At 38.7% G+C, this 13,687-nt stretch overlaps 2 protein-coding genes across 4 annotated transcripts in view; one reads left to right on the forward strand and one right to left on the reverse strand.

Moving 5' to 3' along the window:
• LOC137256808 (uncharacterized) overlaps positions 1-13,687 on the reverse strand; it is an 80,950-nt gene that overhangs the window by 41,443 nt on the left and 25,820 nt on the right. The window lies entirely within an intron of this gene.
• The window catches only part of LOC137256703 (serine-rich adhesin for platelets-like), a 31,636-nt gene continuing 21,236 nt past the window's right edge, over positions 3,288-13,687 (forward strand). For 2 of the 3 annotated variants that reach the window (XM_067794561.1, XM_067794563.1), the window contains exons 1-3: positions 11,385-11,435; positions 11,554-11,655; positions 12,756-12,986. In XM_067794561.1, coding sequence (XP_067650662.1) covers positions 11,565-11,655; positions 12,756-12,986 — 322 coding nt within the window. In that variant the 5' untranslated portion in view covers positions 11,385-11,435; positions 11,554-11,564. Of the gene's footprint in view, positions 3,313-11,384; positions 11,436-11,553; positions 11,656-12,755; positions 12,987-13,687 lie in introns of those variants that run through there. The other variant, XM_067794562.1, reaches the window with a different exon arrangement.

Raw genomic sequence — 13,687 nt, forward strand, 5'->3', positions numbered from 1 at the left:
TACATCATATTATTTTTATTTTCTGATATACTGAATGTTATTGAATATTCCTTTCTATGCTTTTGTATATTTACAACAGACCTTGAGTATCGATTCTTTAGTTCATCACATTCGTTTCTTTGCATGTAGTTTCTGTTCCATTGTAGACTACAGAGGTATATTTCTTCCCACAAGTCATGATCTTTCATAGATGTTTGCTTTCCATTTCCATCGCTAGACCTTTTTGTCTGGATCCAGTCAACATTATACAGGAAGAAAAGGGTGGAAAATAGCTAAGTACGGCGCTAGTTAACGAACAGATGCATGTACTTGAAAACGCGTGTTAAAAACACAAGAACTCGAGACCTGAAAAGAGATGAATATTAGACCATATTTCCTATTTCGACATCAATTTAATGTCTCTACTGTTATGGTGAATAATTGCTGTGACAAAAGGTATAAGAAATCCCCTCAAAACCACCAAAAAACAACACTGAGAAGTCTGATATTTTCAATATATTTGTATTCAGCAAAAGCAAAGGCAAGATACAAAAGATTTTCAAGATTCTCAAGAGAGATTTCATGTACAATACAACTGAGTTGGTGTGAGAGTGAGAAACAGTTATGCAGAATGTAACACAGCGAGCAGTCAGGCAGCGGTTATGAAGGTCAAGCATTGACGGAGCGGCAGAGTTATGTGCTCCAATTAATCTGTATATATCGGTATCGAGAAGACGGCAAATAGCCTTTATATGTACAGTCAATATTTTCTGAAAGTTCTAGCTCATACGGCCTCGCCATTCCTTAATCAAGGGAGGCAACTCTGTTCCTTAAAGGCCTTCAGCCAAAAACCGCTAAACGTTGTGACCCAATAATAATTATTACTTAATTGATAATGCAGTTTACAGAAAATACGTGTTAATAAATAAACGTATATAGCTGAATAGAAACATCAAAACAATTTCCAAAAGTAAGTTTCAAACAATCTGTGTAATCTATTTACTGATCACTCATTTATTAGTCAGTATGAATAAAATATCATCAGTACAATTTTCAATGTCACACGAAATGTGAGAAAAAAACAAAGACAGGTGTGTTGTTTTTATAAAGTGAGAAGTAATGGATGACACGTTCAATCCATACATCACTATTAATCAGACGAAGAGTGATGTATACGCTGACTACTTACTTGGGTATTTGTTTTAGCACAAAAAGAAACTTTATTCACATCCAATCCAACTTACACTGACTTATTCTTCATAGCCCCCGCTCCGCGCGAAGCGGGATGTTTAGTATTAGGCTCCGTCCCTACGTCCGTACGAACGATTGGAATATCTTTTGGACCTTTTACTAGATTCTTTTCATACCTGGTGCATATGTTCTTCACAGTATAAGAAAGGCCCCAGTCAGGATTGGTGACCTTGATCTTCACTTCAAGGTCACGGGGAGCTTTTGACATTTTACCCTCATCAGCGAGATATCTCAAGTACCATTCACTGGATTTTCTTCATATTCGACAGCAAGCATTGTCTAATAAAAGCAAAGGGCTCACTCGCTTTTGATGGCCTTCACATATTTTTGAAGGTCACGTACAGTGACACCTCACAGATTTCAGTAGAATGACAGAAAGATATTTCAAGAACCTTCCGCTGGATTTCCCTCATGTTTGTCGTCGAGCTTCATCTTGGAAAGGCGCAAGGCCCAATCGATTTTGGTGACGTTCACCTAATTCATAAATTCACAGCGACACTTTGAAAATTTCAGCATGTTAAAATGCATGTAAAGTCTGTTAGCAGGATATTTCAAGATTCACTCCCTGGATTTTCTTTTTATCACTATTTTCTCCATTTTATTACTATTTCCATTCACCATGACATTCACACCAAGGTCATAGTGAGTCTTGAAATATTTGTGTGTTTGAACAACTACAAAGCAAGATATGAACAGAGTTTAACTGGTCATGCTTTTGTTAACTTCACTTGCAATACTTTTATAGTTTGATTTAATAATTTGCGTCGGGGGATTACGTCACCTTAGTGACAAAATGCTTGCTGTTTTTACACTGGAACGTTGATGATAAGACCGATAAAACCAAGACAATGGGGGTTTTTTACCAAATTCTAATGTCTTAGGTTTACGGCTGTTGTAATTATTAGTATTTACGTCCTTCCTCTTGTCAGTGACGGGTCCCCTTGAGCAAATCAATTTGTTTCTTTTACGGGAGTCTGTCACCTCTGTGCTGTTATGAGAATATTATGATATACGCATTTTCAGAACCGTCCTCAGTGTAAGCGAGTCACTGAGCTGGCATTGGTCGGTGCCTTGTGCCCACTGGAACGGTAAGATTATTTTTCATGTTTTTGTAAGAAGACTCACTATAGCTGATATAGTGCAATCATGTATTTTGAGAAGAGATTTCCTGTGATAATATTAATCGCTTCTGTGCTTTGTTTTATTGTTATAATTTACAGATCTGATAATAATATTACACTGAGGTCATTTACATTGTACTCTTAGATCAGAACAGGTACAGTTGCCCTCATAATCGGACACGTTCATACAAATGTCGTTGAACAATTATGATGTGTTTTAAGCTAGGTGTGTCAAATGAAGTTTTTAAAAGGCATTGAAAAGTTAGGCGATCATGAATACATGACACGTTTTATGGATAACAGTTTCGTTTTATTCTGTACACGACGTTTGAGAGCTAATTCTTTCCCTTCGTCAGGTAAACTCTGAGTAGGTTCAGAGAGTGGATATATGTAGATATATATGAAATGTGTCATGTATTTATGTATAGGTGTGTCAATTGTTCGTAACCAAAAAGTATTCTGTTTGTGTCTCTGTGAGTGTGTGTGTGTGTGTGCGTTTGTGTGTGTGTGAGAGAGAGAGAGAATGCGTCTATACTCCCTACCCAGTTACCATACGACTACGCTCGTGTGGACATTCAACAATCCTGACTATGTTGCATTATGCCGTCGTCGATTCGGTTAGAATTTATTAACGGATCGTTGTTGAAACAGTTCTCAGTGCGTTAAACAGCAAACCAGCAAGCCCTTGCTTGAATGTTTTGGATCAGGGTTACAGTATTGACTAGCCTTTGGCATGTATTTCTGACTTGTTGAACCTGTTTGGCAAGACGCATTTTGGCGATCACCCGCTGTCATCATTACCACCTCATTAACAATTCATAAATTAGCTGGGATCTTAAAGATCTGTTCTGTCATTGTGGAAATGGTATTGTAGTGCGTATGATAAAGCTATGTTTAAAGTGATACCATTCTCCCATTACAGAAGTCCACTACACTGCCGGGGGTAAAGGCCTGTCACACTGTAAGTACACAATTACTTAGCAAACCGCTTGTATCACCATTGGGTGCGTTATATAACAAGTGAGACTGGAACAACTCCTGTTTAGGATAAGACGTGTTTCTTTGTTGTCAGCTCCATTGTCCAAAGTTATAGATTATCCCCTTTTGTTGAAGCATCTGTTTCCATATCTGTGGGTTTGATTTAAGGATTGCATAGAAAAACTTTTGTGATGCCAACGTGTCTTTACTATTATAGACATTTAATGTTTACTTGTGTTACCATATGTGTATGGTGGTGACATTATCGCGATACCGTAAGGATTGGTATTTGGAATCCGACGGAATGTCGTCACAATATCACCTAACATAACCGGTAGAACTGCATCGCTGAAGGTATCAGCTCATCCAACAAACCGATTGTGAGTTTATAATATCTTACGGTGACACTTATTTGGTTATAGCGGATTATTGTGAATGATATTATAATCCTCAAGAAAGTAAATTTATATACATGCACGACAATACCTCCATATGTCAACCATAGGGACAGAGACAGAGCGTCGTGACATCTGAATTCAAGAGTCTGGCTACCATTTAATTGGGATAATCATTTGTCACGGTGACAGTTTCTCGTTTATGGTACCTGACTCAAAGGATTATCTGTTTTTGTGAGAATTTATAATGTCAACGTCAGTGAGAATAGCGAATAATTATAGAGAAAGCTTCGCAAGTGGTCTTAAATGGCAGAAGGGTGATAATGGATCACTAACTGAATGATGACACTAGTTGAAAACGGTAACCCTGTCCTGCTCTACTGCTATTCATAAGGACCCTCAACATTTATTACAGATATATTTATTTTTCATTAGACATAATTCGAACACTTGTATGTTTAAGATGCCAAATAATGATTTTTATTATGTTGTCTTCCATGGAAAACGGATATCAATTTCAACTATGATATCCGTAGTAATATGTGTTCAATTATTGTAAGTAATGGTCTTTGTGAGTTTCGGCAAATCACCTCATATACCAAACAATATACATGACAACAAAATGACCGAACAGACAGCATTGAAGCTCTTGTTGTCCATGCCATATATGTGATGCGACGTATGTTTCAAGACTGCATCGATATACGTTTGACGTTATACTCTTGGAGGACATATCCGACAAAGATGCAACAGTGAAAAGAATTTTCCGATGTAGTTTTGCATCTTGATTTTTCACTATGACTTTCCGTTACATGTGTTTGTAAGAGGGCAATCAATGAGCAGTATACGCTGACTCATAAACAACTGACCGTGACGTCAGAATAATACAACCTGCCCTTGGTAGGTATTTCCTACAAACTTAGAAACGGTTTTTCACTTTTATTTCGTTAGAGACGTAAACGTGTACGGCTTGCATGTCTGAGTTAGTAAAGCATGATAGTGAGTGAGTGAGTGAGTGAGTGAGTGAGTGAGTGAGTGAATGAGTGAGCGAGTTTAGTTATACGCCGCAATCGGCAAGATTCCTGTTATATGACTGTGGTCTGTAAATAATCGTGTCTGGACCAGACAATCCAGTGATCAACAGCATGAGTTCGTAGCAGAGATATGTTGCATTACTATTATAGGGGGCTGACATCCGATGATACTTTATTCATAAAATATCAGAAACCGCGACCGTTGTATATTGTACAGTAAAGAATGTCCAGAAGACAGCTGATAGTGAACAGTATGAGTAGTTTCTTAATGTTGGTACTTGTCACTGGCAAGGTAACAAATGCATCCTTACTGGCATGTGCATATTATTGTTGATCTATAACTGTTCTTTTTTCATCAAACCGCAAAAAGATGAAAGTGATTCTCACCCTTGTCCATGTAACGATCATTCATTGTCTATCTGGAATGTAGGCCATCTAGCCCATGTGTCACACACAGTCACCTAGGAAGATACACACTCATGTCGGGTAATATATGCAACGAAACACAGGGATACTACATTCTGTCACTGACAATAATATTTACTTTATCAACTAGTTTATCTTTATCATGATCTTTATCAACTAGTGAGAGAATAATACTTCTTTTGTCTTCATAAACTCTCGCAGAACAAAACAAACTGCTGCCTATTCACTGAGTAAGCAATATTTCAGAACATAGCCATATCAAATGTTTAAGAAGACTATCAGCAAGGCTACTTCTGAATTGTTTACTCTGAGATAAATAATTAGATTGTTGGTGATTGAATACGAATAACCACACCTGTAATCTGTTTCATCAACGCCCTCATGTATAGTGGTGTTCACGTCTCTGCAATTAGTGATTGTTATATTCACTGTATGTTTAACGATTATGTTTTACATTCCAATTCCTCCTCAACTGTGAGATTTTCCTGTGTCAGCACCTTTATGCAACATACACTCCCATCACTCAGCTTGTGGTAGTGTCCGTTATAAACACTAGCTCAATAGTGTCAATAGTGTGCAGAGGGGCCAGTAAATCTTCAGAGGCACTGGCCCACCTGGTTTACTGGATTATCAAGGGGTCGTTTTGTAAATATACCATATTTTCCAACTTGTTAAGATATAAGACACTTTCAAGTCATGCGAGATTGTGGTGTGATAAAATTGTTCACTATATATGCAGCTTAATGATGACTTATTTGAACATAAACAATTATTTCAGACATATGATTTCTTAGTTATTGCTGATAGTATTTCAGCTTTTTGGAATCTTTTACTTTTAGTTTCTCCCTTCAATTATTGGGCTAGTGAATTATTTTGTGGGCGGGTAGCTTTCAGGCATAGCGAGCCCGATTGGCCACCAAAATTTAGAAACTATTCCGCACAATAAAAATAGAGCATAACGAAGGGGATGTTTCACCATGTCATTCACTATATCACTGGCCCTGGGGCCTTTTGATGCAGTTACTCTTGAAGCTCTACTACAATCTCTTGCACAATTATCCCAGCCACCGTCTTGTTCATCAACACATTCATTTGCTTCATCCCATAATTCTGATAAACTTCTGTAAACTCCTCCTCAATCGGTTGTTGAATATTAGTGCATCTTGGAAATGTTGAACCAAAATCTTATACAAGGTAAATGTGTTAACAGCTTCAACCTCTTCCTTGTGTGTTTTTAACAAGGTCGTGAGTTTCACATACATCAGTAGCTAAACAATATTACATTTTGCCTTCAGATTATTTTTTTCATGTGACATACGGTTTTGAAATCTGTGTCCAACTTGTAGATCATCATTACTGTTGTCACGGTCTCATTAGAAAGTACTAGGGCGGTGCTGTAGCCAAGGGCTTAACGCGTTCGTTCGTCACGCCCAAGAACAGGGTTTGATTCTCCACAAGTGTCCAATAAGAGAATCTCATTTCTGGTGCCCCCCCATCATGATATTAAAGAATTATAGCGTCGAAAAACCTCCCCTCCCCCTCCCTCCCTCCCTACTCACTCACTCACTCACTCACTCACTCACTCACTCACTCACTCACTCACTCACTCACTCACTCACTCACTCACTCACTCACTCACTCACTCACTCACTCACTCACTCACTCACTCACTCACTCACTCACTCACTCACTCACTCACTCACTCATCCATTCAACGTTACACCAGGAAGGCGTGTTTGAACATTTACCGTTCAGTCTGTAGCACAATAGATAACCAATGAGTGCTGGGTCAACATTTGTCCCTACAGCATTAAATACCTTTCGAGTAACTGCATATATAGGTCACAAATATGCAAAGAACCTACATGTCAACATGTTTGTGGAAATGTTAAGGTCACACTGGCATAATATATGTTATTGACAAGGTGTTTTAAAAGGGTGTTAATACGGATTTTGCAAGGGTCTTACAGTAACGTACACCCATTCAAAACACCGTGTGACGAATTTACTACCCTTATTTTAAATAAGCTTATCTTAAACAGAAACAACATCCAACCTTCGGCAGAATGAGACGTAAGTCGTTTCGCCGTAGTTACTTACGTTCTTAAGGGGAGGTAACTCGGGATGGCTAAGTTTATGATAAAAATGATCAAATTTGAGGTTTTGTTAAATGACAAGTGAAATACAGGAACACTTCATTTTTTGATATATTTATTAACATAAACAAATGGCGTGTCATGCTGCAAATCAACCTCTATTCGTATGCTTTGGCTATTAACAGATCAGAATTCGACAGATTTATCTCGCATATATTCAGCATGCAAACACGCACGCACGCACAAACACACACACGCGCGCGCGAAGTCCAAAGGTAAGTGGGAAATGTTCCTCGGGGAATTATGTTTCATAAAAGAAGATGACAGAACGTGACAAATAGTAATCATGCTACCAGGTATTAACGGTTTACGTGCGTTTCCTGCTCCAGCAGTGGCATCTTTTATAGACACTCGCAAAGGCTAGTCAACTGTTCATCTTGTGCTGTGATTTGTCAAAGATATTCTTGTTTCCATGTTGCCAATCCGAGCGTAATTTTTATTCAAGTGCACAAAAAGGAAATCCGAAAGGAGGGGAAGTCAGTTGGTGTCCATGGTATGCCTACTTAATTTCTAATTGTTTCATCGCCAAATGTTATCAATGAGGAAGTTTCACACATTAATCTTGGCTGTAGAGCATTTGTGTTCGTTTATGCGGGTCAATGCGTGTCACTCATCGAATCAAGTTCGATGAATTCGAAGTCCTGTCATCCAAAAACCAGGACTTCAGAAAAAGGAATCTGTTGGAAGTCATCGAAATCCGCCGCCACACAACTTTGATCAATAGAGACCCGGGATATTATACACCATCAGCCTGTGAAGAACCAATCAAACCACACACTATCTAAGCGTGAGTGAGTTTAGTTTTACGCCGCACTCAGCAATATTCCAGCTATATGGCGGTTGTCTGTAAATAATCGAGTCCGAACCAGACAATCCAGTGATCAACAACATGAGCATCAATCTGCGCAATTGGGAACCGATGACATGTGTCAACCAAGTCAGCGATCCTGACCACCCGATCCCGTTAGTCGCCTCTTACGACAAACATAGTCGCCTTTTATGGCAAGCATAGGTTGCTGAAGACGTATTCTGCCCAGGGACCTTCACGGGTGCACACTCTAAGCATTGTGTCTGGTTGTTGTTACTACTTAATCCCACTCGTCATCGGTAGTGCTCTTTGTTTGTTTAGTTCCCCACTGGAATCTTCCAGTTATGTACCACTTGTTTACTCTATCACATGCTGTTGTTAATGTTTATCCGCTGTTTGTCACAACATACCATGTATATAAGCTTCTGGCTATGTGTTTGTATTCACATTTAGCTTGATGACGATGTAAGAATCTACGTTGTCAACATAATAAACAAAAAGATGTAATCCATGAAGCTGTATGGTTCATTTTTGACACAGCATCTTTTACAATACCCATTAAATAAGTGATATTGAAAATCTCAGTAAAACTTTCAAAACATTTTATGATAATATGTGCAGGACATTTTCACATTTGATGCATCAGTTACAAAAGTATGTCCCTATTTTCGCTTGTACCAATCATTCCCCAATTATTTCAGGCAAACAGTTGAGTTGATTTAGGATAATTATGCTTATGACGCGTGCCACTGATGGAGCAGGCTTGGCCCGTCGTTTCGCGAAAAATGAATAAAAAACACATGCTCTGGCCTCTTGTTGCATGGTGACAATCACTGGAGTGTCTGGTTCGGACAGTTTACAAACAACATACAGCAGTATTACTGAAATAAGTATATGGTTATGATATATTTACAATAATACAATCGACCAAGCTTTTCCGGGGATTCTTTTATGAATGTAGAAACACTTTTGCTTCTGCTTATTACATTTCATTATAATTTAAGAAAACACGTAAAGTTTATAGTCGTATCAAATACGCAGAGTTCTTTGTACAGGAGTATAACGAGAACGATGTATATTTACATCGGGACGAATCCACATGTGAATACTGAATGCACTGCATATCCACTGTCTCATATACTATACGTAATGTACTTATGTCATGTCAGTCAGGGATCTTGTTAAACCCCGGGAAAGACGTGTCTGACTCATTATTGAAATGGACACTAATGCGATTATGATAAGTAATGTTTTTTGTGGTGTAAGTGACAGTCTCACAACATTTAGACAGATCACTGAACGTACCTGCAGGAGGATATAATAACAACATCCGTCACGACTTTCATCCTCGTCAATCATCATGAGGACCACGATTTCGCTTTCAGTTGAACCGCATGATTAATTATGTACTGTGTCTGGAAAACTTTCTTCTAAATGTCGTTGTATAGTTAATATGACTCGGGCTGCTATGACGAAATTTAATTGATTTGAATTTTGAAAGAAATTACATTTTACACTTTAATTTGATAAATTGCAACGTATTACAGTTAGTGTGTCAAATGGTATTGTACGCTATTGTAAGGTTGGCGTATGATCTAATGAATTTCAGGTTTGGGTGTATACTCTTAAACCTTCGTAATTATCTCATGTATGAGATTTGTTTTATTTGTAATGAGCCAGTGTGTAAATGTGGTTAAACACCATCTATATTACCGCTATGTCATGGCGACCTTTGAATGGAGGAATCCAGAACAGTCAGTGCACTGAGCCACCAGTGAATACGAATACGAGGCCCAGTCAATGAATCTGACCACCCAGCACTCCTTTCGGTCCATTCATGCCACACGCGTGATACAGTAAAGGCTTTTAGAAGGATAGTAAAAGCGCAAACAGGTTAGATTACTACTTTAGTACGTTCTGGAGTAGTTCGTCAGGATATTGCTGGAAACACGGTGTTAAAACTGCACTCACTCAGGAACTTGTCAATTCACATCTCTAAATTTACTTAAATTTAACAGCCGCGAGCAATACACGAGGTGTAGTGAAATAGAAATTGATTACCTTTATGAAGAAGAAGGTAAAATTCCCTATTTCTTCATATCAAATAGGGAATTTGTCATAGCACGACAGTTTAAGTAAAGCAATGTAAATGAGTCAGCATGCTTGCAGTGAATAGCAAGATAGAGGAAAACGCATTTAATCGTGGTAAGTTCAGTCGGGTATCAAGGATAGTACATGACTAGTATAGGTACTGACTGCGATGTCATTATGCCATCTGTCATGCTGAAAATACTCCTGAGGCACGAGCGTGATACACTGAACGTGACGGACTCAGTCTGGGATAGTTATATGTCCATCTTCAATTATGACCTAACAGTAATGCTGTAACCGTAAAATGTTTGTGAAACGCATGCAAATGCCGAAACTATACGGAAATGCGTCAACACGAGAAACAGATTCTTTTGAGATGCTATTAGTATATTAGAGGAGTGTACCTCCCCAGTGCCTGGGAGGATAGTAAGGTCATCACTTGCTTCTACCCACACCTTCTAATCACTTGTATAAACTCTTTCCTTGAGTAGACAATATATATGTTTTCTGTACATCTCACTTCTTCACCTCCGTTTCTCATTCAGTTTATTGTATATACATGCAACACTGGCTTCTTGTACAATCATTATAATTATACTCATTGATGCATCATATTTGTTTCAATTCACGTCACGAATGGGCCAGGAATATTCCAGGAACGTTGAGACACACAATAAAGAAGAAGCTGTCATCTATCCTTTTACACGACCAGTATGTTAGCAGACATGCATTCATGTAGAATATTATGACAGAATACAGTTTAATCTTATTTTCAAGAATATGTGTATCTCACATTGGCATTGATGCATAAAGTTACACCTATAACGTACGATGTAAAGCAGTATTAATAGCTTCATCCATAATTTCTACAATGGAAGACGTCGCCACAGGATTGAAACAAATCCATTATTTTGACAAATCAAACACAAAGCGAGTTCAACGCTATCCCTATATTCGAACCATACGGCTACACAGGAACCCAGTACTTTTGTTTGAAGTTACATGATTGGTAGCCTTGTATAACTGTCAGCGCAGGGGAGTTGTTTCCCATCTGCCTTGAGCACCTATCGACATTTGTGAGACAAATCATATGACAAAAGTTAAATAATTACTTTCCAGCTTTCGTGGATCGTCATCGTTGCACCGTGCATTGTGACAGGAGGATTGGATTGCGATGCCCGCTTTTCACTAATTCGGTTTAACAATTTATGAAATTTGTTATGCACTTGATACCTTAAAAATATGTTTAGGTCGCATATAATTAGTGACATTTATGTGTATAATGTTTATTTTTAAATTTTGTCTTGTTTACAGGAAGGAACGCAATGGATATGTTTGTGCATATATTCGTGTTGGCTTGTCTAACATGTATAATAAATGGCTCGTACATACCTCTGCGGCTTTCACCATCCCCAAGTAAGTATAAAGCATTATATACTAGTTATACTTCAGCTTTTGTTTGTATATTTTCATCACGAATAAGTAATAGGTTTGTACGTCATTTATACTTCCAGCAGCCCCTAATATAACAGCAACAGAATACTATACTACATGTAACACGATTTCCTGTACCGACTCTTATGACCTCTATGAGGCATTAGAAACCAATGTCCGACGTCCATGGCTGTTGAAACAATACCGAGCACAGAGACCCAAAGTTTAATTGTGAATTTCAGTTGGAGGTGAACCGCCGTTTGCTTTTGCGTTAGGCATTTTCACATGCGGCTAAAGAACGAAAGTTCGGCCTCAGGTCTTCACCAAAAGCTTTAAAAACTTGAACTTGTTACTGCCGTGACTGGTGCTGCGTATAAGACATGGTCGGTTGAGAGTCAGTACAATTTGTTTGAGTAGGATGCGCATGCCCATGTGGCGCATCAGAACAAGGCGGTCAGGCTGAAGTAGCCACATACGCTTGTGCAAACACATCGTCAAATACAGGTGTCGAAGTTTGAAAAAGAAAACACTCTACTCCATGTTTGATCCATCTCAACTAAACAAAATTTGAAAGGGATTATGTGATAATGTGGGATATTTCATAGCTTCTTAACAAGTAGGATTCAAACCAGAAGCGATGATACTTTGTCTTTAAAAAGATTTGTTCTGTTTCTCAGTGTCATTTTAACTTTGAGTTTTAATCCTGTTCTATTTTCTGGCCACTTTGTAGTTTTCTTACAATTTTAATTCTCGTTTTGATGTCATTTTCATAACATTTATGAAATTCAACAGGTCTTTGGTTCAACGGACCTGTGCCCTCTTTACTGAAATAAAAGGTCTTCCTCCAGGCCTTTGATAATATTTATGAGACTGGCCAGCAGACTACTGCTTGTGTTCTGGATACGTCTAACAAACAGCAACATTTTAACACAGATGAATGCTCACATTCATCACGTTCCAGAAATTCGTAGCGTACATTAAGGTATGCATCAATCATGCCCCAGGTCCGTATGACAAAAACAACTTTCACATGCAAGTTGTTTCCAAGCACCCTACAGAAACGTCTTTCTTTTCTGTTTCAGCTCCCTCCTTCACTCCATCGCCCTTTCGTCAAATATCACAACTCTATAAAGGCCCCTTTCAGGGGACCCTTCCCCCTATTCCTCTGATCATGCCAAGACCAGGAATAGCAATGTACAGCTTCCCAGTACTACCTCTGCCGTCACCATGGACTTCTCCACCGCCACTGTTCACTCCCATTGTTCCTGTGTCATCACACAGGTCCTCAGATACCAGGAACAGAGCTAGGTCAGGTAAGGAAATCCAGCATCTGTTGTTGCACATCGTTGTTGGTTATGGAAGCACCTGCTTTGACCACGGACAATTCCCCAAGTCCATAATGACTTTTAACACATAAGTCGTTTTCCTGAAATTCATACATAGCTAAAACCAAGTCCATTTACGATTTCGACTGTACCAAGGACATGTGTTTTTGTCAATAATCATTCGATAATTGTCGACACCCGCCCCACCTCTCTCACTATGATAAGGAAAATAGAATCGAACTAACGACAAACCAGCGACGTTAACTGTGACTTAGTGCCTGTGGCAAATACGTTGAAATAGAATGATTACTGCGCATACTACTTGATTAAAACTGGAACGGACGGACTCCTGTGATAGTAGGGAACAGTCACCTTACATGTGTGCATGCACGTCTCTACTCGCATGGCAGTGCTCCTGTGTAGCCCTTATCTGCATTAAACATGTTCAGTGACTGAGCCATGACATTGATACAGATCATCAAAAACTGGACACGCAATGCATGTAAACATAATAAGATTCCTTCACATCTCATGACTTGCTGTATTTCCTAAGCCCCTTCACCTGATGAATGGACAAGAAGAACACATAGATACACACACATGCATATACCCGTATAAAGACAATAGGATGGTCTACGAAACGTAGCTAAATGCAATAGATAAGAAGTTGGTATGCATGAAGTCGTATG

Source organism: Haliotis asinina, chromosome 1, assembly GCF_037392515.1.
Source record: "Haliotis asinina isolate JCU_RB_2024 chromosome 1, JCU_Hal_asi_v2, whole genome shotgun sequence".
In the NCBI taxonomy this organism is placed as follows: Eukaryota; Metazoa; Mollusca; class Gastropoda; order Lepetellida; family Haliotidae; genus Haliotis; species Haliotis asinina.